The sequence below is a fragment of the Orbilia oligospora genome (assembly GCF_000225545.1).
Source record: "Orbilia oligospora ATCC 24927 unplaced genomic scaffold scaffold00173, whole genome shotgun sequence".
Lineage (NCBI taxonomy): Eukaryota > Fungi > Ascomycota > Orbiliomycetes > Orbiliales > Orbiliaceae > Orbilia > Orbilia oligospora.
The window spans coordinates 126,464-154,336 of record NW_011645730.1 but is presented as its reverse complement, the minus strand read 5'-3'; the positions used below and the strand labels follow the sequence as shown (position 1 = coordinate 154,336).

The 27,873-nt window shown below is 46.2% G+C and overlaps 9 protein-coding genes across 9 annotated transcripts; 5 read left to right on the top strand and 4 right to left on the bottom strand.

Annotated features, from left to right (window-relative positions):
* Positions 1-2,273: 2,273 nt before the first annotated feature.
* On the top strand, positions 2,274-2,947 carry AOL_s00173g42 (uncharacterized protein; the record flags this gene model as incomplete). The annotated part of the gene is made up of 2 exons (XM_011127784.1): positions 2,274-2,458; positions 2,641-2,947. 2 exons carry the CDS (start codon positions 2,274-2,276, stop codon positions 2,945-2,947), a joined length of 492 nt encoding a protein of 163 aa, XP_011126086.1.
* A 57-nt stretch (positions 2,948-3,004) lies between these two features.
* AOL_s00173g41 (uncharacterized protein) lies at positions 3,005-3,970 on the top strand (the record flags this gene model as incomplete). Its single annotated transcript, XM_011127783.1, has 3 exons — positions 3,005-3,116; positions 3,227-3,750; positions 3,824-3,970. The coding sequence occupies 3 exons, from the start codon at positions 3,005-3,007 to the stop codon at positions 3,968-3,970; spliced, it is 783 nt and encodes a 260-aa protein (XP_011126085.1).
* A 685-nt stretch (positions 3,971-4,655) lies between these two features.
* Positions 4,656-5,675, top strand: AOL_s00173g40 (uncharacterized protein; the record flags this gene model as incomplete). Its single annotated transcript, XM_011127782.1, has 1 exon — positions 4,656-5,675. One exon carries the CDS (start codon positions 4,656-4,658, stop codon positions 5,673-5,675), a length of 1,020 nt encoding a protein of 339 aa, XP_011126084.1.
* Positions 5,676-5,978: 303 nt separating this feature from the next.
* AOL_s00173g39 (uncharacterized protein) lies at positions 5,979-6,942 on the bottom strand (the record flags this gene model as incomplete). Its single annotated transcript, XM_011127781.1, has 3 exons — positions 5,979-6,520; positions 6,591-6,811; positions 6,887-6,942. 3 exons carry the CDS (start codon positions 6,940-6,942, stop codon positions 5,979-5,981), a joined length of 819 nt encoding a protein of 272 aa, XP_011126083.1.
* Positions 6,943-9,527: 2,585 nt separating this feature from the next.
* AOL_s00173g38 (uncharacterized protein) lies at positions 9,528-10,913 on the top strand (the record flags this gene model as incomplete). The annotated part of the gene is made up of 3 exons (XM_011127780.1): positions 9,528-10,319; positions 10,418-10,779; positions 10,844-10,913. 3 exons carry the CDS (start codon positions 9,528-9,530, stop codon positions 10,911-10,913), a joined length of 1,224 nt encoding a protein of 407 aa, XP_011126082.1.
* Positions 10,914-12,237: 1,324 nt separating this feature from the next.
* Positions 12,238-13,915, bottom strand: AOL_s00173g37 (uncharacterized protein; the record flags this gene model as incomplete). The annotated part of the gene is made up of 3 exons (XM_011127779.1): positions 12,238-13,018; positions 13,101-13,585; positions 13,712-13,915. 3 exons carry the CDS (start codon positions 13,913-13,915, stop codon positions 12,238-12,240), a joined length of 1,470 nt encoding a protein of 489 aa, XP_011126081.1.
* A 1,904-nt stretch (positions 13,916-15,819) lies between these two features.
* Positions 15,820-18,621, bottom strand: AOL_s00173g36 (uncharacterized protein; the record flags this gene model as incomplete). The annotated part of the gene is made up of 2 exons (XM_011127778.1): positions 15,820-17,092; positions 17,147-18,621. The coding sequence occupies 2 exons, from the start codon at positions 18,619-18,621 to the stop codon at positions 15,820-15,822; spliced, it is 2,748 nt and encodes a 915-aa protein (XP_011126080.1).
* A 2,223-nt stretch (positions 18,622-20,844) lies between these two features.
* On the top strand, positions 20,845-21,758 carry AOL_s00173g35 (uncharacterized protein; the record flags this gene model as incomplete). The annotated part of the gene is made up of 2 exons (XM_011127777.1): positions 20,845-21,488; positions 21,542-21,758. 2 exons carry the CDS (start codon positions 20,845-20,847, stop codon positions 21,756-21,758), a joined length of 861 nt encoding a protein of 286 aa, XP_011126079.1.
* A 521-nt stretch (positions 21,759-22,279) lies between these two features.
* AOL_s00173g34 (uncharacterized protein) lies at positions 22,280-25,598 on the bottom strand (the record flags this gene model as incomplete). The annotated part of the gene is made up of 3 exons (XM_011127776.1): positions 22,280-24,023; positions 24,083-24,649; positions 24,721-25,598. The coding sequence occupies 3 exons, from the start codon at positions 25,596-25,598 to the stop codon at positions 22,280-22,282; spliced, it is 3,189 nt and encodes a 1,062-aa protein (XP_011126078.1).
* Positions 25,599-27,873: the final 2,275 nt, after the last annotated feature.

The following is a 27,873-nucleotide window of genomic DNA, read 5'->3' as shown; positions in this document are numbered from 1 at the left end:
GCCTCGTTTGCTACCCAAAACAATGTTGAAGAAGGAGGCCCGACGGCACTATCCTAAGCTGTGGAAAGTCTTGTAATACTGAATGTCTGCCCAGTTATTCGAATATAAGATTCTCGGGAAAACATTGCCCCCCAGGCCAGGGACAGGCTGGTTTCCGAGACAAGGAAAACAGTCGATGGCAAAATCGTGATTGTTTTATTGATATCACTATTATAATTATATTTGCTATGAAGTTGGGAAGTTTTGGGTCTTGGTGCTACTACTAACGAAGAATCGTTAAGCGCGAGGTAATGATGGATCTTGACTTCTGCTAAAGGCTTATTAGCTGCCTATGGCGCAGCGGTATTTAAATCTGACTGTCATCGGCTACATTATAATCATAAGTCTAATTATAAACTACAATGACACCTTTGTTATTTTTTTGCTTATACATCCAGTTGCTAGCGTGTTGACTACTGAATTATAATATATCTAAGTAGCTACCAGCAAGCGTTCCTACTAGTAAACTGCTTATTAGTTACTGAATTACCTGCTAGCCAGTACTTTCTACCTAGCTATCGGCCCGTCTATGCTTATATGAGTGAACTATTTATCTAGTTACCAGCGAGTATACTTAGTTGCTAGCACGCCTGCTAGTGAATTGGCTACCCAACAGGCACGCCGGCCAGTTACTGAACTACTTGCCCGCTATTGGACTACTTACTAGCCAAGCTATAAGGTAGTTACTAACATATTAACAGGCACGCTTGGCCAATCACGTAGGTCACTGATTGGTGCTCTCATCATTCAGTAAAAAATTCAATAATTGGCAAGCACGTAGTCGTAGTTGGGTAAGCAATTTATCGGCAAGTCCTTAGCAGTCGAGTAAACAGTTCGATAATCGGCAGGTTTGCAATTGTTGAGAGTTGGATAAGTACTTCGTTATTTAGTAGATACCTAGTACTAATACAGTTAGTACCGTAGGGGTTTTTGATGGGTTTTCGGGGACAGTTTTAAATTTTAAGATGCTCTATCCAGCAGTTAAGACATATGAATCGCCCCAACCTAAGAGCCCGTGGAATGTTCCCCTTTTATTTGATATAGTCTAATACTTCCGATCCCAACGCACTCATTAAGTTGAGCCAAAAATCGCAAAGACGACAAAAGAACGCTGTTAGCGGTCTTGGGATACGGACTTCTCGGCTCTTGCCGCGGGCCATGAATGTCACATTCATTGGAAGGAAGAGGTTAGACTACTCGGAGTATTGGGCTGGAAATTGCAGAGGATTTACCCAGAAATACGATCTTAGAATCCAAGGTTTCCATCGGGGCTCAAGGATGCCACAAAATATCCTGGGACCTGGAAGGTTGCGAAAAGGCTCAATGATAAATATACAAGGATTAAAACGCCACGAGGGATACTATTTTGCATGTTGATTGTAGCTGATAATGTGCACCCGCTAATATGATGCATGGCGCTTCTATCAATTGAGAGACAAATCTTCTTGGGTTATAATATCTTGATACTCTACTGATACGTAATCGAACGGTCATGGTGTTTCTCACACCTCTCCTAGTCTTCAGGTCCCACTGCTTGAATTAATCCTGGATGTTTTTATGAGTTTGGGGTGTAGATGTTACGAAATAACATTGTATCGTTTTGTAAGAACGTGAACAGCACCATGCGTATGCATGCAAGGCTTCGACGAAACTTCCAGATGGCTACCAGCCCGATAATAGCCTCGAAATTAGGGCTAAAAATTTCACCAATAACATTGGGTCGCTTAGCAATTTTTCCTGAACGGATAAATTATCCTGGGCAATTCGTATCTCAACACCAAAAGCTATTCCAAAATTACCACACTACTACGGCCCGAGGATGCGTTGGTTCCATGTAAGAATTCGTCGGATTAATGCGATACGGTTCCCGGGTGACTGGACCTCCCCCATCCCAGACGATATAAAATGTACCTAGTCTGTTATCCCCTTGTAGATATTCATGGATCAGGTGTTATTCTAAATTCGAATGCAGGGTTGCGTCGATATCTAGATCGAAGTGTATCCCACATGTTCGACGGGAATCGCTCACAAATGCCGACGACCCACGTCTGCGGGCTAGCAATTGCTTAATATAAACTTCCAGCCGCTTTATAATCAAATTTAGAAGAGTAATATGTGGTTCGAAATGTATTTAAACCCCAATGTCTCCTTACCAGTTGAATAAATGAAGTGAAGGAGAGCAAAGCACGGGGTACAAACTTGTATAGTTACTCACATTCTCTTCCCAGCCCGCAATGCATCGAGTTGTTCTTGCCCTGTTGGCGGCGTCTCCAGCGCTCGCTCAAATCCCTGGTAGTCTCACTCCAGAAGTTCACCCACTTCTTCCTATTCAAACCTGTGCTACCGGCCGCGGTTGCAAAACCATCAACACGAAGGTTGTCTTGGACTCGCAATACCGATGGCACCACGTGAAAGGAGGGTAAGTCGAACCCATATGCATCTCGCACCAAGAGCAGTATGGAATCTTGACCGCATCGAAAGTATATCATTACCCGCGCGAGGGTGGCCCTCCCTTGGTTACAGCACGAGTTCCTTGTAGCCTGATGAAAATTACAACAAAGCCCAACACAAATGATTCGTCCTGTGCTGACCTCAACCTAGATATGACCCGTGTGTCAACAACGGTGTTTTCAATGCTGCCACATGCAAGAAAGCAGACGAATGCGCGGCCAATTGCGAAGTCGAAGGTGTCAACTACGCTAGTTACGGTATTAGCACATCCGGAAATGCCTTGACCCTTCAGCTTTTCAATCCAACTGGTGGCTTGGCATCACCCCGTGTTTATCTTCTTAAAGAGGATGCGCAAACTTATTATAAGTTCCGCATGCTAAACAAGGAGTTCACTTATGATGTCGATGTTTCGAATCTTCCTTGCGGAACAAATGGAGCCCTCGTTAGTACCTTTTAAGCTTGAGATATTCTGTTTTGGAATGAAGACTAACGAAGAGAATAGTACTTCTCCGAAATGTCTGCCTCGGGCGAACGCAATGACAAGAGCAACACTGCCGGAGCAACATACGGTACCGGCTACTGTGATGCACAGTGCCCTAAGCAGAACTTCATTGGTGGCAAGGCAAGTGGAAAAATAGACCCAATATCAAAGTTTATTATTTTTTTCGAGGCCAAACATTCTAACGAGTGTCTTCTTAGGCTAACTTTGACTATAAATACGGCGCTTGTTGCCAAGAAATGGACATTTGGGAAGCTAACTCCCGCGCCACTGCGTTCACTCCTCATCCATGTGCTACACGTGGTTTGGTCAAGTGCACTGGGCCAGATTGTGGCGCTGGTAACGACCGCAGACAAGGAATCTGTGATATGGATGGCTGCGATTTCAACTCCTATCGTCTCGGCGCTAAGAACTTCTATGGTCGCGGCCCTGAGTTCACTATTGACTCAACCAAGAAGATGACTGTTGTCACCCAATTTATCACCGATGATGGAAAGGATCGAGGTGAACTCGTAGAAATTAGGAGATTGTATGTACAGAACGGTGTTGTTATTGCCAATGCTGCGGCAAATCTCACAGGTCTGTTGAACTACGATTCTATCAGCGATGAGTACTGCGCGAAGGAAGTCGAGGTTCTCGGTGGATCTGGAACAAATGAGTTGAGGGGAGGAAGCAAGGTTATGGGAGAGGCAATGGAACGTGGTATGGTTCTTGCTCTCTCGCTGTGGTGGGATAACGGTAGTTACATGTGGTGGCTCGACGTAAGTTCTAAACTTATAAATTTACAACCTAGTTGAAGAGAGTAATTATTAACGATAACGTTTTTGAATATAGGGCAAGAATCCTGGAGATCCAGAATCCCTCCGACGAGGGCCATGCAACACTGAGGTGGAATCTACCCCCCAGTACATCACCGCAAACTCCAAGCCATCAGTCATCTTCTCTAACATTAAGTTGGGAGACTTTGGAACTACTTACTGACCAATGTAAGGCATTGAGGAAAATCCTTAGTCCATAGCATACAGACTATGTGACTAGTGTCTTGCTATGTTCTGCAAGTGATACCATATTTGTCCTCCTTCCCCGGAAGGCTAGAGTCTTCAATGTATATATTATCCTCGTCGGCACCCGTTCTTAGTTGAACAATTCTTTAAATGTATAAATATTGGATTTCTGCAAATTTATATATTCGTTGCTGCAGCTCGTATTGGACTTTGGTTCCGAATGGATGACCAGAACACAAGACTAAGCTAGATCTAGAGTTAAAACGGCTATCTGCACCAAGATAGCTATATATCTAAAGTACTATATTCATAAAACCAGCGATTGTACCTAATCGTAGATGGATTAAAGTACTATCTTGTCAAGGATGTTGGTGATTGGACTAGAAGGTGCTAGGAGACCTATCTCGAGAAGCTGAGGAGTGAAAGGTACTCCCTAGCTACACCAGAGGAACACCCTCTGGCGCGCTCCCGTCTTGCTTCTAGACTCATACACACGCTATAAACATACAACAACAACCTCCATCCGTAAAACTCCATCTCCATCGTCAATCAACCACCTACACCACATCAACCATCTCCATCGCCTGAAATCTCCTTTTTTGAGAGCACCCGCTACAAAGTCCGTCTATCTTATCACTGTCTCCATGTTGTCCTCAAGAAGTATGTCGACAATCAAACCCATTATCAAAAGACCATTGGGAGAGGGCAATGGCAACGCCGCTGGGCCAGACCCAAAGGCCGCTACCAAAAAGAGAAAATCAGTCAGCTTCGCTCAATCGCCCGAAAAACCATCGAAACGACAGGCCCAGGCGAAGCACATTGCAACCCCTAGGCCCAATAACTCCAACCAAAAACCGAATAGGTTTACTCATCCAGCCCGGTACTCCGAAAACGCGCACCTGTGGCCTCGGCTCGGGATCACGCCCAGTTTGATTTACAAAGCCGTACCTGGGAAAATCATCAAGCTTCCAGCCTGGCTCAGCCCTAAAAAAATTCCAGACGAAACTTCTGAACCACGAACCCCGCCGATTGCTAAAACCAAGCCCGACGACATGTTCGAGCCACCAACTCAGCCAATCCAACCATTCGATCCCCAAAAGGATTGGTTTACGTCGATGCATGTATCCATCGGCTGCACTGCAAATCCAGTTCATGTTGTTGGTGTCAAAATGAATCAAGACAAGCGACAATGCGAAGGGATCGAAGGACTCGATTACAGACTACAGTCAGGACAGGTCAAAGTCCTATTTCATCCTAGCCGTGGACACGAGCCTGTTTGCGAAACGTGCTGGACTATTGAGCATCCGGAAGCAGGTGAATTGGACCTCAAGATTCCAGGCAGCTGGCCGAAAGAACTATCCGAACAAAAGGTTTATCCTAAACCATCACCTCACACGCATATCTTCAATGTCTTGTATGAGGGCTGCAAGCATGGAGACTCTCCAGGGAGCCCGGAGCGTCATTGTATGAAGCTTGTAAAAGGAGCGGAAAAACACGGCGGAAATGGGACTATGTGCCGATGCCATCACGCTCATAGTAACTCACGGCGGGGCAGAGAGGAGAGCCCCGCTCAATTGATCGCAACCCAAGTCATTCTGCCGGATTTTGCTGGGTGCCCTGCCTGTGAGGGAAAGGATTTGAGAGCTTACGTTAGGAGATATCAAGCTTCCCGCGCTAAATGAACCATGGAGAGGTATATTAGAAGAGACAGCACGAATAACCAGCGATTCTGTTACTACAATTTGTATCTTAAGCCATCCAGTGCCTCTAGGCCCTACGCTACTTCAAATAGCTTTACCTCAATTAATTTGTTACGTTTGTGAGATGGAGGGTTACATGTATCTATCTATTCCAAAATAAACACAGGCGATTCGAGGCTAATTCATATGAATATAGCCCATACCATACTTATTTATAGGTCTCGGAATCAATGCAACGGGATCCACGGATCCAACTAATCTGTAAAATAGCACCTTCAGAATGATTTAACTTTGCAACTGTTTCCATCCATCTAACCCCTCCCGTCGGTCTAAAACAAGATCTATTCGATTCCCAGCCCAAGCGCCTTTCTCCAAGCCACGACAATCGGTTTTAATCGCCGGCGTCCAAGTAATTGCTTCAATGAAATTTTCTGCCGGGTGGGGTGCTTGGACCAAAGTATCATCAAATACCCCTCGAGGTCGAATGGTGATCCTCTCCAACCTTCCTGTTGGGAACGTTACGTACTCCTTTTTATCAAGATTTCTGATTATGTACTGTTTCCCCTCTTGAAACATATTCTCGTACTCAGTATTACTTAAAACGGCAGAGACGTACCGCCGTATAACCGGCGGTATATAGTTATCGCGTGAGATAGAACGAAGTATCTCTAGTTTTCCAGGATCATCGGAATCATAAATCGTATGGTACCCACGTTCCCTCAATCCGAGCATCTTCGATTCAATTACGGCCATGAGGTAATTGCCGCCAGCCTCGTCCATCTCAGCACTACCTCCCGAATACTCTTCTTCCGTGTCCAGAGAGATTCCTACCACTCATGCATCAGTAAATGTTTCCTAGAACAAGACTACTTACTAAAAGGCCGTGAATAATCTTACCAGCTCTAACCAGTGGCCTCCCCGCCCAGCATCCAAGCTCAGCTAGGGGACAAATTATGCTTTGCAGTCGATCTGACGCTGTGTTATAGAAGCCTCTGCTAGTCAAGGCGAATGAAAGAGCGCTGAAATCGTCGAGATAGTCAAGAATAATAAGCCATATTTCTGTAGGCAGTGAAGCGAAAGGTGCGGTAGGAGGATTATCATTCACTCGGATATCTACGCTACTCTTTTATGTTAATATTAATCGGTCCCCGAATTTACGCACCACTAAAACTCTGCATTTAGGTTCGGCTTACTTTTCAACTACGATTGTAGAGTCCTCAGGGCGAAGCAAAAACTGAACCACTTCCATTATAACACGACGTTGCACAGGTGCTATATTCTTCGAACTGCCAGCTCCTGTTAAAGTTTGAGGCCAGAGAAGCGCCTAAGACTGTTAATCCTCATCCTTAGAAAACATCATCCCAAGCTGGGGCAACCATGCCTAAAATTGGGAAGTTGAGTAATTTTACGGCTGGTCGACCGCAAGGGACACAGTTTGGTTACGAGACTGCGCAAGGAATTTAAAATACCTCTTTCGTGTCTATGCACACGATTTTCTGAAAAAGCATCTTGAAAAATTCATTGGCTGAATCCTTTTCGTGAGAACAAAAAAACATTATGAAAACGATGTAACTATGGTCATCCGGGCCAGATATTTAGTGCAACAACAGTGTTGTAGTCTCAGCCCAGCTGGCCTCGTAGACCGGATCTACGGAGTGATCAGGGCCGACGCGATTAGCTATAAGCTTGCGTACTGTCCCGAGCTCGTTCGGCTGGTGGAGTCCACGGTTTTCGACTGTGAGGATAGAGGCTTCAAATCCTGTTTAAAGTTGTAGAATAGGCGTCGATATGGGAACGAGACCACGTCGATATATGGATTCAGTGATACCTCCCCAGGTGCAGCTGACGCATCTGCGTCTTGGTTCTCCCGAAGCTAGTACGTTTAGTGTCGAGACTGGATCCAGATCCTGGTATGGTCCCTCAAAATCCAACACTAAAAGACGCGTTGCAGAAGATGTTTCTGCAAGAGTTCGCTAGATCATTTCGAGACCCGGCCCTCGATATATCGATAGCTAGCCCTAGCACGTACCACAAATGCGCCCAGCAGTCACCATGGCGAATCTAGTTGCCCAGACTTCTTAGTCAAGCGGGATCTAGCGAGGGAATACTATTTACCTGACATGCGTCTGGGTGCCATATGGGCATATGAGTGATGGAGAGCACCAAGACGCCTCCAACACCAATAGGCAACACAGAAAACGGAAGAATTAGGAAGACCTCCCGACGTAGTGAGAATCAGGTACACCATTATAATACTACGCCATAAATACATAGATACATACACATGGAAAATCTAGTTTTCAAAGTGCCCATGACCTTGACCCCGCAGGACGGATGCCGGCATTCGCTTGGCGTTTCGGCTCCGAAGGGGTTCGGAAGGCTTCGAGGATATCCGTCCCATGGAAGTGCTATAGCACTGTGGATATTCGAGCTCCTGGGGCTATGTTCTATTCAACCAGGTTTCTGGCTTTAAGTATGGGTTTGCAAACTGGATAGTATTCTGTCCGGCAATCGATATTCTCCTAATTCTCCCATGCGCAAGTTCTCCAAGGCTCGCTTCGCATCAAATATAAATGTCCGTCCGATATCAATGATCGTCAGTGAACCCTGGTTCAAACAGCCAAGTTCGTCATTCTAAGTTCACATCAATGCACCGGGCCGCGATCCCGCCTAGTATACTAGTATCTAACTTTAAAACAGCTATCCGCCCGTGTTTATGTCGACGCTTTGTTGCTAGTTCCTCATTACCCTGCGGGTTGGCTATGGCAGAAAAGGGTTGTTAGGCGGTTGTTTAGCCCAGACTTTTAAGCTAGAGTTCTTCATATGCATAACATTCTCGCCTGGCTCGAATATTTTGTGGGGAAATGGCGGGGTACGTAAAAGGCAAGCAACCAGTTCCCGACGCCCCAGTCAAATTTGAAGAGCAAAAAGCTTGTTTAGTCTTAGAGCTTAGGCATAAATACAAAACATCATAGCAAATATAGGCACCAGTACTAATCAAGCCATACCTACAACCCCTTGACCTAGAATATCAACATTAGAAGGTGTGTAGGCCAAAGAAGCGGGCAACATGGTCCCTGAAACGTGCTTCTACCCCGCGGATCTTCGCCAAGAATACTCTTCGTAAGAACAAGATATGTATAAGCTTCGGAATTGAGTGTGAATCTACTAGTTTCCAAGATACCTAAGATCGTGGAGCTTTCCTATGAATTGATATTATGAGACTTGCCCGGGAAATTTAAATTGGGTATATGTCTATTTTGTCCGTCCACTAGACGCATCACAGGGGCTTTCGGTGTGCAGATGTATGCAGATTCGTGCGAACATTCTAATGCTAAGTATCGACTCCTAACGTGATTTTACAGAGCCCTAGCTGGTGGCGCCGACAGGGACGGAAAACTTGAGGGAATGTATACTACGTAAGCCCTACTGCGAAGTGCCTGGGGTTAAGAGGGGAATCTGTCTCCGATTAATTAATTAACTCCAGTAACGAGATACACGACCGCGAAGCCCGTAACAACCTGCAACCTAAAACAAACGACGGTATAGCACAACGAGAGCGAAGTGAAACGGGGAAATAATATCCTCGAATTGTAATTTACGGAACAATGTTGATTTTATTTGATGTGCACGTGCCAGTGCGCTATCTTTACCAAACCAATACAGGACGGACTCATTCGGGCATATAAAGAAGCTCGAATAGGACCTCATGAAATCCCCTATCCAGTAAAGCAGATCGAACAATCAGCGGTCAATCATAAAGCTTTTAGAACTACCCATTCGAACATTACGACTCGAATCCAAGAATCCAATTAGCAATCTTCGGGAACAACAATGCATAAGGAACAAGTTCTTCTTTTGGCACTCGTGCCAGCAGTCTTAGGCTGCTTGAATGCAGATTCTAATAGCTGCGCAAGTTTCATCAAGTCGCAAGTCGCAACTGCCTCCCCCTTCTGCGCTACATTCACCAAGACTGTGGTCACCGCCACAACTGGATTACCATCCTGGGCTACCAATTGCTCTAACAAACCCAGCATGATCTCCGCTGAATGCTCTTGCGCATACACCGGTGGCTCTAATCCAACTACCACCCTTGTTACCACTACTCGAGCTGCAACTGCAACTACTACTACCACCCGCGCCGCCACTACCACTGGAAGTGGTGGTACTGGGACTGGATGCGCTCCTGTCAATCAGCTCGCCGGCTTCGGTGCCAGTGCCAGTGGGGCTGGTACCTCCGGTGGAACAACCGTTACCTCTTGCTCCGCTTTGACAGCTGCTGCCAAAAATGGTGGCGTAATTAAGGTCAGCGGGCTCCTCAGCGGATGCGGTGTCGTTGATCTCATCAGTGGAACTTCTCTCCTCGGTGTTGGATCGAATTCCGGTATTGTAGATGGAGGTATCAGAATTAAGGATGCAAATAACGTCATTGTTCGAAATCTCAAGTTCAGCCCCGCTAAGAAAGGTGATGCCGTCTCCCTCGACGGAGCTACCAATGTTTGGATCGACCACAACGAGTTCTATAGTTTGGGACTAGTTGGGGGGAAAGATGATTATGACGGTCTTCTTGATATTACACACGGTTCCAATCTTGTTACAGTATCTTGGAACAAGTTCCGTGACCACGTAAGTAAATCTTCCGAAATACCCAAATATATTCAACATACATTATCGATTACAAGACAAGAAAGAACTCAACCTCACATAATTATTTTGTAATCTAGTGGAAAGGATCTCTCGTCGGTCACAGCGACAACAATGCCAGCGAAGACACCGGAAAACTCAAGGTTACTTACCACCACAACAGCTTCAACAACGTAAACAGTCGTCTCCCATCCCTCCGTTTCGGTACAGGTCATATGTACAGCAACTGCTACACTAACTGCCCAACATCCGGTGTCAACTCTCGCATGGGCGCTCAGGTTCTTGTCGAAAACTGTAGCTTTACCAATGTCCCACTTTCCGTGGTCACAAACCTGGACTCGGACGCCAACGGTTATGCCACTGAGCGCAACAATATCTTTGCTGGCACTAGCACTACTAGGATTACCCAGGCTTCCAGCTTCAGCCCACCATACTCTTACACGTAAGTCTTTTCATTTTGCTTTTCATATCTGTAGAGAATTACGCTGAGTCCAACGATTTTATAGAATGACATCTGCAAGCAATGCCTGCGGCTGTGTTAACAGCAGCGCCGGTGTTGGTATTGTCACCTTCTAGATGGCGGGGTAGTCTTAAAATCGCATCACGGGATTAAAAGCCTCGAAAGTCCTTTGGGGGGTCAGTATATCAGGAAATTTAGTCAAGCGATTCATCCGAATCATATCGTTTGGTAGTTTTTACTTTATACTTTACAAAGTCACGCTCAAGTGGGCTAGGCTTTTGAACGAGCTGTTTATACGTTTACGCTGTATATAAGACTTACACGAATGCACATATATATATGCACATATTTAAGTATCCCTATAGGTAAATCCTCGCTATAGTGTCATCATAAAAATTTATCAACGGTGCCTTTGGAGACTGGCAAGACCTCCGAATCCGTGAAACAAAGCCGACTAAAGAAAATACCACTGCCTAAATTGTGTTGCGGACTTCGTTCAATATTCTAAAACTGAAGTATCCCAGATCTGCAGACAAAGTTTCTTCGAAGGGTACATGTACCCACTTGCTCGGATAATTACTCATCTTATAGCCTTTTTCTTTCTTGCTAACACTGAATCTTATGTTGAATGAGGCCACTCAAACTTCTTTTTCCCGCCGGCCCTGCCGGCTTGGCCGTGCGAGGTGTGTGTTTTGTTGTCGTTGTTTCTTGTATAGTAAACGTAAGGCCTATGGGGCAGGCTAAGACAAGGACTCCATATATACCGAACACTGTTTGGTTGCTGAGCAAAGACAGGCTAATAAGCAGGTTGATAATAGGGAATGTAACTAGGAGGCGGTTTGAGTGATATTTTTCTTACAAAGGATTAGTCCAGTGGCGGGCGAAGAATAGTCATCTTAATTCAAGAACTTTATGTCGGCTAGTACTACGTATAAGTACCACAATCTCGGCGAAACTTCCTGTGTTGGACGAACAGGCATAGATCTCTTAATTTAAGAATTTTATACCATGTATCAGGGAATAAGAATAACTGACGACGAGGTGGGCTCCGCAGTTTCTGTTTTCTGAAGTCAAAACTCATCGAGACTTCAAGTGTGTATTCGGGCTTAATCCTATTTTTAAGCCTCTTTGAATGTATTGATCAGAATTTTTATGCTGCTTTAATCCGGATTAATCCCAATTAGTCTTCAAATGTGAAAGTAGTTTTCCTTCAAGATAAGACAAATGATGAAATATCATAATCGTAACAAATTCGAGGGTATATTATCCATGAAGCCAGTCCCGAGGCTAACCTGCCGTTATATACAGTTCCAACCAAAAATATATATATCTACAGAGAATAAAGAAACGGAAAGGTATGCAATAAGAGCCTAACAAAAAGAAATCCTAGCCCAGAAACAAACGTAAAAAAAAGTAGAAAATAAAGAAGAGAGAAGAAACTCAAACCTCAACCGCCCTGCCTATAGCTAAGGACTCGGTCGATAAATTCCTAACTTCCTCAAAACTATTATGATCCTCTCTTATCTCTATTTCTGTTGTCCTCATAATCTCCCAGCAGTACTTCCAACTGACATTGTGGTTGAAATTCTCATCACTCCTCCTTCCTTCTTCAAGGTCCTTACTTGAACCGCTACTGTGACTATGTCCATCCTCATCACCACCTGCAAATGGTCGAACATGAACCGTTAAATTCTCTTTAGAATTCAATAACGCCCTTTCAAAGAAATAACTTTTCCTCGCCGCCGCCAGTTTTCCATCCGGATCCCCAGAAAACACTATCGTAGACATCTGATATATTTCCGCCTGTTGATGTTGTTTCTCCTTTTTCCCATCCGCAACACCTCCTGTTATCTCTGTTTCACAGATAACCTCATCACTTCCATCCCAAATGCTCTCCAACTGTGTTAATTGGTTCCGAGAACCCAAATTTCTTGACGCAGTTCGACTTGGTAATCGTATTCCGCCGCCACCACTTTTTCTATTACCCAAATTCTTGGTCCTGGAGTGCTCAAGCCCGTAAACACTAGGCGTTGCTTCTGAGAATTTGAATTTCGTAAGCTTAGTAACCAGTGGCTTCAGAGCTGGTAACGAAGCACAGATAATTCCGACGTCGGACTCCAATGCCGTCCAAATCCAGGCGTTAAATCCATCCCATGTTTTGTCGTAACTGTATGCTGTTATGGCGACATAGTATAGACGAAGAGCGCCGGCTATACAGACACTATATAATCCAAGGCAGGCCTCATGTTAGTTTCATCCATGCCAACAAAATATACAATGACAGTAGGAAGGGAAAGGCCTACAAGAACCCGAGTGCGAAGACACCAATCAACCCCAGCCGTTGCCTCGTCGGTAAATGCACTTTGCACACAACCGGCAGCGGCATAATCCACAACCAAGAATCCAGAGCAATATTGACAGCCGCATTACTAACCAAAGCATACCCATCGCTGAGACATTTCGCATCAGGCAAGTCAAATGGCTGCCAATAAGCTCTTATCGGAACACAATAAAATATAACCATGACAAAGTATATCACCCCGGAGGCGATGACAAGGAAAATAGTGACATAGGTAAGTTTTCGAAAAAACCCAGAGGGAAAGAGTCGTAGGTAAAACATAAGGATCGAAAGTTTTGTGAGCGTTACGGTAACGCAATAGATAAGCATGTTTGCCCATGCATATTCAAGAGATTTTGTTCGTAGGTGATGAGGGACGTCGTAGATGTGTAAGCCGTAGCCGGCAGTCGTAGCAAGACATGTAGAAATTGTAAGAGCAAAACAAAATATCTACAGTAGCCCTCAAGCAAGGTTAGCTAAGTTATGGTTACTTGATATCATACGTACACATGTGCACATCTGCATAGAAAGGCTCAAGATATCCTGGCCTAATTCTAGTCAAGAATGATTACTTACACTAGCAGGAATAATCAACCAATCATCAATCCCAAAGCTCCTTATCAACCACCGCCTTGTGTATATCCTTCCCACAACCACTACTGCTGTCAAGAAGAATAACACAACCTCGACGGCGATTAGATAGTGACCTCTGTTCGCGGGATTGCTATAGTTTGGCTCGGGCCATGAAGCGATGACTTCGGGGGGCGGTATCCTTGACATATCTGCGTCGAAAGAGCCGCCGTCGTCGACTGCGTCGACTGCTGTCGTTGTTGAGGGGAAGATATCAGTTGAGATGAGGGATTAGAAACCGTTGTCGTTATTTTTCTCTTAACCCTGCGAGTCTTTTTCGTCTCACTGCTGCCACTTGCAGCCACAATAGTCGATATCAGGATCGTATAAACCGATGCAAAAAAAGCTACAGCGGTAAAGTCGTAGCTAGCCAGCATCACCAACAGGGAAAAAGCGGGAGGAGCCATGAGATGTAATAGAAAAATCTATAATGAAAAAACCGAGAAGGAAATTTAACCATTAGCCCTGAACCACTACCACGCCCAATAAATTAAAACCTTAAAAATAGTCGTGAATCATGAAGCATGCGAGGTTTCCAGAAGGTAAGCATCCACAAGGAGGCAAGAAAGGAAAATGCTGCGCAAGGACCCCATGGGGGCAAAAGCACATGTCAGTCCCCTGGTCGAAGGTAAAGTGTAACGCAAGGAACACGCCCATGTGGCGATTCGATATTGTCATCCCGAGGACCAGGAACGCCCATAACGGCACGACGGAGATATTTCCATTGCACACGACCTGCGACAAAGCTTCAAAATTCACGGCAAGGGCATGACTCTGTCAACACATACCTTGTAAGTACCGGCTGCGATACTTACAAACCCCTAAAAGTTTTTACTTTTTGGTAAAAGCGAATAAGAAGTTTGGGGAATGTAAGAAATTTTTCTATGGGGTACGGCGGTAACCCAGCTTTGGAAATCTGAGACAATTGGGGGAAGGTGGTGATAAGGCTGCGAAGTACTAAGCCCTTTTACCCTCGGCTCAGGAACGGTGTGTTGTCGCTGTTATATTTTTCTTCTTCTGCCTGGTCGCAAAGCTTGTGACAATGTCCAAGAAGTCTTCGGAGATGGGGATACTTAAGGAGAATACAGTGCACAATCCATAAAACGATTTCGTTTGAACTGTCGAGGCGCGCCGGTGCATTCTTAAATCCCAAGCGCATAACCACCTGAACGACAGAAGCGAAATTCGGTGCAGACCCATAAAGAAGGTCGTCGATTGAATGTCCTGCCTGAACATGCTTTGGAGCTATAGAACATTCGAACTATCATGACGGAGAGAGCAGGCAGCATCGAAACGACAAGTGCCAATGAAGCCGGCACCGCGTGCATCCGTCGCCCCTCATAGGCCAAATGGAAGCTGCAGGTACATACCTTTAAGGTAGCCGATAGAAAGAACCGACAGGTTGTAAGTGTGTCAGTTTGTCTTTAAAGTGACCGGACTAGCCTAAAGCTGTACACTGCTCCGAATCCACATTATGTACTTGCCATAAGAAGGCATGACGGACTCGCATTGACCATGGTGGAGAAATCTGCAAGACATCTTATCACCATCCCGGGATTTGGCCCGGAAGCATTCGAATTCGCTACAAAAGTTTGTTCCTTGCCAGCCAGTGCGTGATTTTGGAAGGTTCGTTTGAGGTGTGGCTGCCTGATTCGGCAAACAATGCTGCCTGGGGTTGACGAGCTCGATCTTGCAGGGATCCATTGCTACTGTCTGGGTCATGTCATTGTCAGAACCTGATAAACAAGGAGAGCTACTAACCTAAGGTTCTATCGATTCGAGAACACCATTTCTAGTTGCTCTTCCGTTATCATAGCTTCTGAAAATTAGGTAAGTATCAATTATATATTGTATGTGAGTTGTCGTAAGAAGGGAGATATATCGTACAATCTAATCTGTCGCTAACTACACCCAAAGAATACTCGAAGCAAGCATTGATATCAGACTCCAACAACCCCAAGAAATCACCATGCTCCTCAAAAATGATAGCTTCCTGAACATAAAATACCCGCTAAATGCTAATAGATCCATCAAAACTGTAATACAGCCTGGCCTCACTTCCCCACTTTGCTCAATAAGCCTCCCAGTTCTCTCTTCTTCTCGCATTGCATCCCCTCTACGACCCCATCTCTGCCCTTCCTTCTTCCGCACTCTACCACTATGAATCTCACGAAATCCTTCGATTCCCAGTAACAACTATGCGCCCCTAGCATGTTTAGATACTCACTATCCAGCATTCCCGCTCCGGCTTTCAAATACCAATCGATTTGACCGCAATCATTCAATAGATACATCCTCCTCTCAGCCAGCTCTTCTCTACTAAAATCATGCACCTCAAGTTCCATATTTGAAGGGAGTCGTACGGGTAGAGTTGGCAGCGTTGGTTTCGCGGTCGCTGCTGTTGAAGAGGAATATCGCGGGAGATAGGAAAAGAATCCACCGGCAGTGGATGGCACCAAAGCTCTCTTTAATGACGCCGCATAAGTTGGATCAACGGTTGCATTCAGTTGGTAAGCGATCGGGTCTGAATAGTGCATAACATTGTATATATTCTCGATTGCGAGACAACCGTATCTTCCCTGCAAGCCACAGACCGACGGATCGGATGAATCTGGGTTCTCTGTTTTGAGTTTATAACGGGGTATTAAACCGCGTCTATTTATGAGCATAAATAATCCGGCTGGCGAACCGGCGCAGAAAAGGTTCGTAGTGTTAAAGTCGAAAGTCCCAGGCGTAGTCGGTGTTACAGACATGTAAGAAGCGTCGTCGTCATTAGGGTCCTTTTCTGGTTGCATAGGAATAGGCGTTGATGTTCGAGAACTCGCGCGGAAAACGTTTGTAGGCTGGGCACTTAGGATATCAAGCGATATAGCCGAGCCTAAGCTGTGAGCCATCAAGTGCACCCGCCCCCCACCTAACTCTGAGCCGAATCCAGGATTGTTTTTACACCAAAGCTTATAAATCCTATTTGCTTCTTTAATAACTGCGTTTACCATTTTGTTCTTATGGTGAGACAAATAATATGGAATATCCATTACGACATCTCCCATGAGGCTTCTGACAGCGGGAATTGTTGGTGGTGTTATGTCTTCAAGAGAAAATTCCAACTCGTCCTCATCCTCCTCTTCAGTGTTGCTAGCAATACCATCTACATCAAATTTGACTGTCGACCTCCAATTAACAGGGAGTATCATGATGCCCACTCCCTTTCGCAGATGAGGTTTGACGGCAGGGTCTCTAAGTTCGAGATTGATGAGACGTCTAAAACCATTTATAGCGTGTGTGAAATGGAATGATTCCACACGTTCTGAGAGTTTTTGACCAATACTAGTCTCTCAAATTAGCACAACTCCAATGCAGATAGAAACCTTTGCAACGTACCCGTGTATAACCAGGATCAAATCAGTTATTCTTTGTCTTTCGTCTGCATCCATTTTAGCAGACAGTCCATATTTATCACCGTGAATCTTCCTCCAGGCCTCTATATCAAAACCGCGGACGACTGGAGTCCCAACAGTCAGGCCTCGTTTGATGGCGGCTAGAGGTCGACGATTTCTGCCCGCAAACCCGGCAAGAAGACTATCTTTCATAATATAGGCAGACTTGGCATCCGCAAATATTACCCATTCAGCACTCGATGGGTCTGGTTTCCCTGTGGCTTCGATTTCGCCATCCCTAACCAGATCCGCATTCAAGGTAGTACTTTCCTCCATCAACTCAGCCGGTTGGTCTAGCGTGGCACTTGTTGCGGTTGTCAAGGTTGCGGTTGGTGGCCTGGAAGCAGTTTTGATAGGAGGCATTACCCATCTGATTTTAGCTTCGGCTTCTTCTCCAACTTTGACAGCACTATCGAGTTCCCATGCCCATTCCTGAGTCCACGCCATAACTTCCCTCCACCCTTTCTCTAGAGCATTCGCCTTTTCAGTTTCTACAGGGAACATTGTATCCTTGTAAAACCAAGTTCCTCTTATAACTTTAGCATTGTCCAATCCATCGCGCGGGGACCAATATATTGGCTCCATGTTCAAGCTTGGTATTCGAACTTGGTGAAGGCGCTGGATCCCAACAGGGACAAGTTTTTCATCCTTTCCATCCTTCTCTTCGGTTGTCGGTGCCCTTGTTGATTTTCGATCCTTCGAACCGTGTCTGCTTTCTGACGATCTTGGCTTCGAGCTTTTCCTGAGCGGCGGAACCTCCCCGCGGCTTTTGGCTCGAATAAATGGATTGGATGTTGTTCCCGCGGAATTCGAATAGCTCCCTAGACTAGGCGACGCCGACGGTGTAAATGCGGCGAGTTGAGAAGTAATACTCGATATCGAGTTCCGATTCTGCTTCTTTACTTCTCGTCTTTCCATCGCGGTAGTCGGGAAGTCGTCCGCCGGCAAGACATGACCATTACGTGCAGGAATTGAGACAGGGGGTAGGGGTGCCCCTTCCTCTGACATCTCTGGTGGAACATCGCTCGTTCTTAGGGGAGAAGAAGTGTATTCTTGACTCTTTCTCGGGTCACTTCTCCGTCGTCTGCCTGGTCGAGTGTCTGTCGGAGCGCTTGTAGATGAAGTAGATATTGGATTTATTGGTGTCGGGGGTTTCTTCGTTTCCTTCTCCACTAGGAGGGCCTGATATGCTTTCTCAAGTGCCTCTGAGTCGTGGACAGAGAAGGGACGAGGCGGGTATCGCGCTTGGGTAGCACCCGCTGTTGGCAGTGGCAACGGTGCTAACGGATCATCGAGAGGATGTGGTGCGAGGTAGAAATACCATGGCAATAATTCTGAGGGTGGTGCAGGGATATGGTGATGCCCTGGTGTATGCGTGGGAGGTGGAGGGGATGCCCTTCTTCGACGAGGTGCTGGCATCGTGATAACAACTACTAGCTACTAGGTACCTTGTTATCAAGACTCCAAACGAAGCTTCCCTCCTCAACAATCTGAAAGCGATATGTCAGCTCAGAAACCTTCCCTCTCCGGTAAATAAAGTATCTTCAAAATTTCGTTTAAATAAAGGAGCAAATATGTCGAGGCAAGACTCTAGGAAAGAACAGTTTGGTGATGAAGGATCCAACAAATGGTCCTAGGCCCAACAAAAGTATGTACGACAAGAGCAGCACGATAACAATAAGGAAGAGAGAGCAAGATTCCGGGGATGGGTTCTCTCACCCTCTCACCCTCCTTCGCCACCTAGGGATTTCCCTGTGGGAATTGTGAAACCACCGATATCGATTCCGCAGATGGCTAGACTGTTTGATGTCGTCGCTCGCTACGGCAGCTTCCCGAACAAGGGGACAGACCAAAGATGCTATGCCGATTGTTGAAGTTTCCGCTGAGTGTCCGAAGCTACCCTCCGTTGGATACAGTTTCGTAGTATCGATATTGACATATCAACGTTTGAAAAGAGATTGGAAGTCGAAGGAGGGAGTAATCGCAAGTGAGAGCGAGGGCAAGATGAGGTTGATGAGAGCTGGCCTCTTGCTAGGCTGCGGAATGGGATGTTGGTTTGCGTCAACGAACGAATGACGAAAACACGAGGCTGCTTGCTGGGGAAGACCAACGCGTGTTGTTTGTCACTGTTTGTTCTCCACCAATCATACAACGCAGAGACGGAGCATGCTTGCCCCAACCGATTCCCATCGACCATCTTATCTTATCAGTGCTGTGATCTGATTTAATCTAATCTGATCTGATCCTACTGAGATCTTATCTCTTGGCAACCAATCTTTTAGATATTCGGTAAGAGGCAAGTATTGGATCATTTACTACTTGGTGTTTTAGTGGGTCGTGATAGAACCACTAGCTAGTACATTATATGTAGGTAGTACTTTGTCTGTACCCACTTCCTGAAGCACCTCATACTAGTCCGACCAACATCATTACACTGACGTTATCAGTTACTAAGAATCCGCTAACAGTTTAAATACTCTAGCTTGACTTAAAATATCAGTCTCGTTAAAGCCAAGGACGAGCCGTTCCGCATCGCCAATAAGTATTAAGCATTGTATTGCAACGCATGCAATCCGAACTGCCCATCATGACTTTCCGAAAAGCCAAACTAGATATCACTCCATTCCAACTGTTGACTGAATACTACATTCCTTGGTTTACTACCTATTGAAGTCGATATAGGGACTGATCTATAATTTCCATGTCCTTTTGCTGACTCAAATACTTTCCCATCCCAATCAATTCTCTTCCTTGACAGTTCATTGTAAGATGCATTGCATCACAAAGGGACAAACCAGAAGAGCTGCCAAGTGCTACACCGACAAAACCAAAAGGCCTAGACTCACAATGATATTTTATTCACCTGCATGGTTCTAGCGTGCGTTCCTCCTTGCTATGTAGGATCTCCACTGCAAATTTCATATCTACACTTGGCAAACAGGAAGAAGCGAAGTGGAGTTGGATTATCCTCTCAAATTCAAGACTTTACATGGGAGTATCAAAGAATCTGCAGCTGAAAAAGCAAGAGGCCGGTCCAATCACAGGCCGCTCAATTCGAACCCGACGCAAGACACTTGTCACATTCTCCGGGCGACGATGACAAGGGGCTGCCCAAGCAAGGAAACCATGCACGGGAACTTCCCCACTCCGGAAGGAATCTAACCGATCGATCGATTCACTGAGCGCAAAAACCATGAGCTGGAGCCCTCTGGTTCGTCCCCGGGGATCAACTCATGTCGAGCGAGCTTCATAAAAACAAGAAGCGAGAGAAATTCCCCGCTTCTACAGCAGGCGCTGACCCTGGATCAAAAAAAAAAAAAAAGATAACTTCCTAGTGCCAATGAACAGGGTCAGGGTTACTAGTTTTCGTCCATGCATGATGGGTCTATCGAATCGAACTCGCAATAACGAAAACTACCTGGCGTCGTGCATCAGCAGCAGCAAGCCGTAGCAAGTCCTATCCAATTGACCTTGTGCTGCAGTACGAGCTCCATAAGAAAATCAGTCAGAGGCAGTGTGGGCTATCAGTGACATATAATCTATCTCCGTCCCAGGTCTTCAAAATCTGTAGACTCTCCCCTTCTCACACTTCTTGCACTCACACAATTTGAGTATACCCACTTCCCTCAGATAATCTTCAAGATGGGTGGCATAGTTGACAAAACCGCGGGCGTCTTTATCAAACTCTTCGTTTTCCAATGGGACTTCGCTCTCTTCCTCCTTAACTTAGTCACTCCCGACCGTAAAGAAGGTCAAGTTGTTCCTATCGGATGTCCTGGCCACAATCTCTCATGGCCAGAATATGTTCCTCCAAAAGAAGGCGACTCTCGTTCTGCATGCCCAATGTTAAATGCCATGGCAAACCACGGAATTCTCCCGCACGATGGTAAAAATATTACTTTCGTAGAACTCAACCACAAGATCCGACAAACCTTCAATTTTGCCCCTACGTTCTGTTTCTTCGTACCCAAATTCGCTGCGGATTTTTTGAACCGATCTTATTGGAAGGATAAGTTCGATCTTGAGGAAATTAGCAAGCACAATGCCATCGAGCACGATGCAAGTTTGACCAGGCAAGATGCTGCGTTGGTACCAGACCAGGCAAAACCGGACTTAAAGCTCGTTCATGATTTACTCGCCGAAGCTACTGGGAAAATGGCAGATGGTAGCGCTAGGCTTACAATTCCAGACTTGTCGAGAGCATTGGCAAAGCGACGAGTTGATGCTAGGAAAACAAATACAAATTACTCTGAAAGTTTCTTCCACAATGTTTTCGGAAGCTCAAAGTATGCTTTTCCTTTCTATTTCCCACATCAAAACGCTAACTCCATACAAATAGCTCCTCTACAATGCTCACACTATTTGGTGGCTCTATCAACGATCTCACACCAATGCTTACCGAAGAACGATTTTCTGAACACTGGGAGCCACGCGTAAGGTCTCGATTTGGTCTAACAATGGCGAAATTCAACATGACCGTTCTCCCAGTGGAGAGGGGTGTTGATACCAAGAAGATTGAGAAGGAACAGGCCGAAGCCGCAGGAGCGACCAATTGATACTCAGAGTAACGGCTTGTGGGAAAGTTCGGGGCACGGGTTTTTAGTTGATGGATTTATTGATGACCTGTGATATCTCTGCTTTTTGTAGCCACAGCAATAATTTGAACCCCAATCCAATGTATGGTGTTTTCGAAGCCTTGATTGAAATGCTCAAGTTGCGCTGAACTATCTTGCCCTAATCTCAAAAGGTCTTAAATCTTATCATGGCGCTCGATTTTTACCATATTTGAAAATTCTAGCGGATTTACGTAATGAGCCGGATTTAACAATCAGATGAAGTTCAAGATGACATTTCGCATTAAATTATGTACTAGCTTCGAAATACACCCCTCTCCACCATTACCACCTCATAGAATCTCCTACTCATATTAAATAATTCAATATTACTACTTACAAAACGCTCCCCAAATGCCTAAAACGGTATGCAAATTTTGTCCAGAAACCAGAATGAAAAGGGGAAAATCGAAATCTTCCAACTCACCCAGTCTTACAGATATTCCACACTGTGGCCTTCTCCCTTAAGCATCATATTCCAATGTCAAAGACGTTGGAACAGGAGACTCTTTGGCATTATCATCCAAGTACTGCTTCCACTGCAGACCAGCAATATCATAATGCGCAACAGTGAAGTTACCCAACTTTCCGGCTGCCTTTCTCACGTTCTTGAGCTTGAAGACCTCCCTCAATGTTGAGGCGAGAGCAGCTCCAATCAACTTGGAACCATAGCAAGAGTTCAAACCGCTACCGAGAACGGCATAATCTGCCAATGGGCGTGTAGGGTTGACTTTTTCTGGCTCTGGGAAGGCAGTAGGGTCCAAACCAACTGCAGAAGTAGCAGCAAGAACAGTCTGGCCGGATTGAATCTTGATAGGCCCTCGGGCACCATCATTGATAGTGATGTCCTTGCTGGCGACACGCGGGACACCAAGAACTGCGGGGGCAAGACGAATACCTTCGTAGACGAAACCGCGAAGCTCTTGCTCGGAGGATGCAGCATCTGCGTTGGCCAATTGTACCAAGCGTTCCTTGTACTGTTCGTAGCCAGGGCTGAGATACAAGTCAATAAGGAGGGAGGCTTGGTGAGTAAGAATGGAGACAAGTGGGGCGCTCATGTTGAGCATGTCCGCCGCAGAATCTGGAATTGCCTGTTTGGAGTCGTTGAGAGCGTGGTAGAGGCGGTCGGCATGAGGACCGACTTGAAAAGCGCTACCCTTCGCAAGCCAGTCGACAACAGTCTCTGTAATTCCCTTTTGTGTCTTAAGGTGGGTCTCGAAGACGGAGAGCAGCGAGCTAGCAGCTTTGACTGCAGATTCGCGCAAGCGCCATTCTAGAACTGGTAGAACATTGAAGTTTTGGTAAAGATAGACACCCAAATAGTTACCAAAAGCCTCAAACGGTGTGAAAACACCACGGGGTGTCTCTGCGGTCTTAAGCGGAACAGCAAATCGATCCGCGACCCAGAAAATAGGGACGACGTTTGTAACGTCACGAACAATGTCGATCGATTTCCTGCCCTTCTTGAAGGATAAAGTGTTTTTCTCGATGAGGGCCTTCATCTTCGAGCTAAAGAAGAGAGAAACATTCTTCTCAAAACCTTCCTCGATCAAAGACTTATGAATTGGGCTGGTCATAGAATCGTGACGCTTGAGGTCGTTCCATCCGTTTAAGAAGTCATGACCGTTTTTGCTAGCAGGGATCTCAGATGGGTATGGGGTTTTAAAGCCATCGGCATCTCCGAGAATCTGCTTGACTGCGGCCTCAGATTGAACACTGACGAGACCTTTGCCCGTTGGAGGTCTAGCACTGATGTACTTGCCCGTAACCTTGTTGCCCTTCAAAATTCCCTGAGCAGCCTCCGGTGTATAGAATGGAAGCAGCGAGTATGATGAAGTACCTGTGAATTCGCCAGGAATACCATTCATAAGCACGACTGGCAAGATACCACCGTATGCTCCTGGAGCACGTTCGGAGAGCGAAGAGGCACCCCAGTTAGTCAATGTGTTGCTGTTGAAATCGTAGGTTAGGAATCTATCTCCACGGACCAAGGCCACGGCATCATCTAGGATACCACGGCCAGTTGTTTGTCCCGGGCAAACTCCGCTACCGGGAATGGCTGGTTTGGTGCACTCAGCCATCAAACCAGGGTACAACTCCATATTGTCGATGTGACCATATAAAAGCTCGGCCCGTCTTGCAGTTTCTTTGTCCGGATTCCAATCTTCGAATGTTTCATACTCCTTCAAGTTAAGGTACTTTCGGAATCTATATACTCGTCAGTGACACTGGCCAAAGTTATAAGAATTTAGTATCAGATCACTTACTCGTTTAATGTGCAGACATTGAAGACGTTTCTTGCCTGCAGTTGGCCCATGATGTCAACCACCTTGAGACTGGCGGGAGTACCGTGAGCACCAAATTCATGGGCGGGCTCTTCAATGCAGCTCTTGATGATCTCAGCGAGTTCGGTATCGTTGAAGGTGCCATCTGCCTGACGGTCAAGCCCGCCAAATGTCCAGTCCTTTGGAGGAGTAACCATCAATTTGTGGCCCCAGGTCTTCATAACCTTGTGGAACATCTCAACAGTAACATCCTCTAAGTCCTTGAGGTCTGGGAAATCGTATCGAATCAACTCCTCCATCCATTTGTCATCAGCAGCGCTAAGCGCGGCATGCCAATGGTACAGGACAGCGAATTCAACAGACACCAAATTACCAGAACCACGCTCTACACGCTTTGCCCCTTCCTTGATCTCCTTTCCAAGATTGAGGGACCACTCAGAGTTGGCTCGTGGGGTGTTGAGAATAGCGGCGACGTAGTCTCCGAGAACGCAGGAAGCGAAATATCCAACGTTTATGTTTCGGGTAAGTTGGAAGATATCCTCGTCTTGCCTATTCAGCCATTCATGTTAGATCGTTTCGCAGGCCTACTCGACACGAGTTCCAGGGGGCCAGTTCCTTACCATTTCTTGCCAGCATCATCAAGGCTATCCCACGGCTTGTATTTGCTTCCTTCGTTAATCGACAACAGATTTCGGGCGATCCGGTTGTGGTTTCGCGAAAACATAAGCAGGACCGCAATGACACCTGGAGGCATCATCATGATTCTTTCAGAAGCAATTGAATCTGGATGAATGAGACCATTGTTATATGTCCTCACCCTCACCTGTTCCTTATCTGTGTTTCCGTACAGAGTACTGAGATCTACATAACTCGAAGTTTCGTTGATGGAAGGGTCCTTTCGTGAGGTCTGGAAGCACTCATGAATAACAACCGTGGCGAATGAGAAAAACATGCGGTTCAGCCCAGAAGGGTGCTTGCGGAACGGGCCTTCTCTCTTCAGCAGAGCTTCATAGACAGACTCTACATCTGGCAAATTCGGGCCCTTTGGCTTCATGGGTGGAACATTTCTCGCATATGGAGATCCGGCCTTTCCCAATTCGGTGTTCCACGGAACATTCCCACCGCCATCATGTCTTCGATACCTAGCCTCTGGGCCAGCTGTAGTGGGATATGGATGTGGCAGATCGTGCCAAAGCATTGTAATAAACCCATCAGACACTTTTTGGCTCAGTCCGCTGTTTGGCGGAAGACCTTGAAGCATGGTTACACCATTTTCAAGCATGAGTTTTTTGTCGTCAATCGGTTCACCAGATGCTAGCGTGGTAATGGCTTGGGCCATTGTCGCCTTATCCTTCATGCTGAGGTGGGTAATATCATGGAGAATACCCGTTTTCTCCTCGACAGGAGTGCCATTGACTACAGAACCCGGTCTCTCACCGCGAGACTTAAGCGGGTTTCGCTTGATGGTTTGGATCATAGATTTGAGTTGGGACGACATTGTGAATTCGCTTTTCGGCTCTCGCAGCCAATACAAAGGGCGAAATGGCGGACTTGTGCTGAAGGGATCGCAGAGTTTGGAGAAGAGGAGGAAAGGAAGAAGGGGAAGTGGGCGGAGGTATCATGAAATAGATATGCCTCTGTGACGACGAGCCATGCACCTAGTCGCAGTCGCAGTCACCTCAGGCCATTGGACGCTGGCTGAATGACATGGCCGGTCGACAGACGGACGACTAGCGTCTGAATTCAGAAGGCTGGGGTGCTTCAAGTTGCCCAAATGCAGCATGAAGCCATGTTTTGTGCACCACCAACAGGAATCTGCAGGTGGCATCTGGGATACTGTGGAGTATCATGATGAGCATTCCAAACGACTCTATTCGCCGGGAAATTGCTAGCAACTCCAGGGTTTGGTTGGGGTTTAACACCGGGACATGGGTGCCGGTCCGTCTGAGACCCGGCGAGCCAAGCAGCAAAAAAAAAATACCCTAACCTATGAGATAAATGCAAGTGGATGCAGCTCAAAGGTAACGAGTTAAAATTGCGCCAGCCGATCCAAGTGTAGGAGCACTGACTACGTGCATGTTTTGCTTGGAAGCCGCCATGTCAGAGAGTATGCAACTTGCAGGCATTGAGCAGGGAAAATTCAGCACTGTGAGCGCCTGGGAGAGCTGGTCCAAGACCTCAAACTCAACCAAGGACCTGCCTGGAACCACACTTTCTCCGAGAGGAGATTAGCGAAATCTATGTTCGATCTGAATTCGCTTTCCTACCCGCTTGGAAGGTGGGTCCACTCGATCGAGGAAGGAGAGGCCCACCCATCTGATGTTCGCGCTCTTGAGCTCATGGAAATTCCCGACCCGTAGCAAATTAAATCAGGTTTTGCGATTGGCCTGCGTCTTTGCTTTTCGAGATCGATCGCGCGATTTCCCGTCTGCATTTTAATGTATGTAAGTACTTACTTATATACTTCTTTTGTCTAGTTCGTATCGATAACGACGCGAGAGGCGGCCGCAGCGACGAACCTCGATGCATTGAAACACCATGCGTTAGATACATTTGGTACATGTAAACCAGGAAGCAGCTTTTAACGTTGTGTCACCAATCAGTGGGAGAGACATAACAGCATTCCAGCCAACCGTCACATTATTGGCAATCCATTCGATTAGCTCGCGGAATCGAGGCTATATGTCGCCCACAAGGGTTGAGAAACTTCCAAGAACGCTTTCGAATTCGAAAAGTCCCAGGCTACATAGATTCTTTCATTCGTCACAAGCTTCAATGACAAGGGAACGGGACGTGGGTAGCACAAGCCTCCCCGGTGCAATGCCGCCAGCCAGAGTGGCCAATCAGAGCGTTGTAGTTTCGCTTCTAAGCTTGGGTCGCCAGGGGATGTCGTGAGGCAGGATTTCTTGAACCGTCGCATTTTGATGCTTACAAGCTTTGGGTGTGAAAATAACCTGAGTGGGGCCAATACATGTGCCATCTCCACAAGCGGGCAGAATTTTATGCAGCTCCTCTCTGCACTCGAAAATCTCATGCATGTCGGTGGAGCCATCCTCGGGTGGTTCTAAAAAGTCTCATGAATTCACCCGTCACGAAGCCGTTGGTACATTTGTCCGTACTTCTGTAAGTACATCAATTGGAGGGGAAAAAAAGAAGAAGGACGGCACGTCCTGCATGTTAGTGCTCTGCATGAGAGAAAATCCCTCCAGGAGAGCTTCAATGCGGACTCCAAACTTCCACTCGTGATCGCCTCCCCCTCCATTCTGACGATCCGACAGCCGGTTCCTTTTCGTAGGTTCGAGGCATCTCATTGGGCACTGTCGCGGCGAGTTCAAGCTGGGCTATTTTTCTTCCATCCAGCCTGATATAGTTTGAGGTAAGGTAATCTCGATGTGAAGACTTAGTGCGGCCGCGAGTACCTTGGAAGTAGCTTTAAATGCCACAACACGACTTTTGTTGAATACACAAATATTTCGGCCTGCACTTCGACTTCAGAATATTCTTCTTCCAGACTAGTGCACGTTAGCTTTAAGGCGAGTAATTGAAGGACTCGACAGCTTCTTCTTTGTGATATCGCCCGATCTATATTTCTAGCCAATAATTCAATTAGGATTCGGCATGGCCCTTATGCAAATTGCACAGATTTCGATCCGGTACTGCAAATGTTGCACATATGTAGCTTCGAATCCAGCCTGCAACTGCTAGACCACTGCTGCACAGCATGATCTGCTTTACTAGATGAGTTAGACAAATTTAGACATGATGCATTCCCA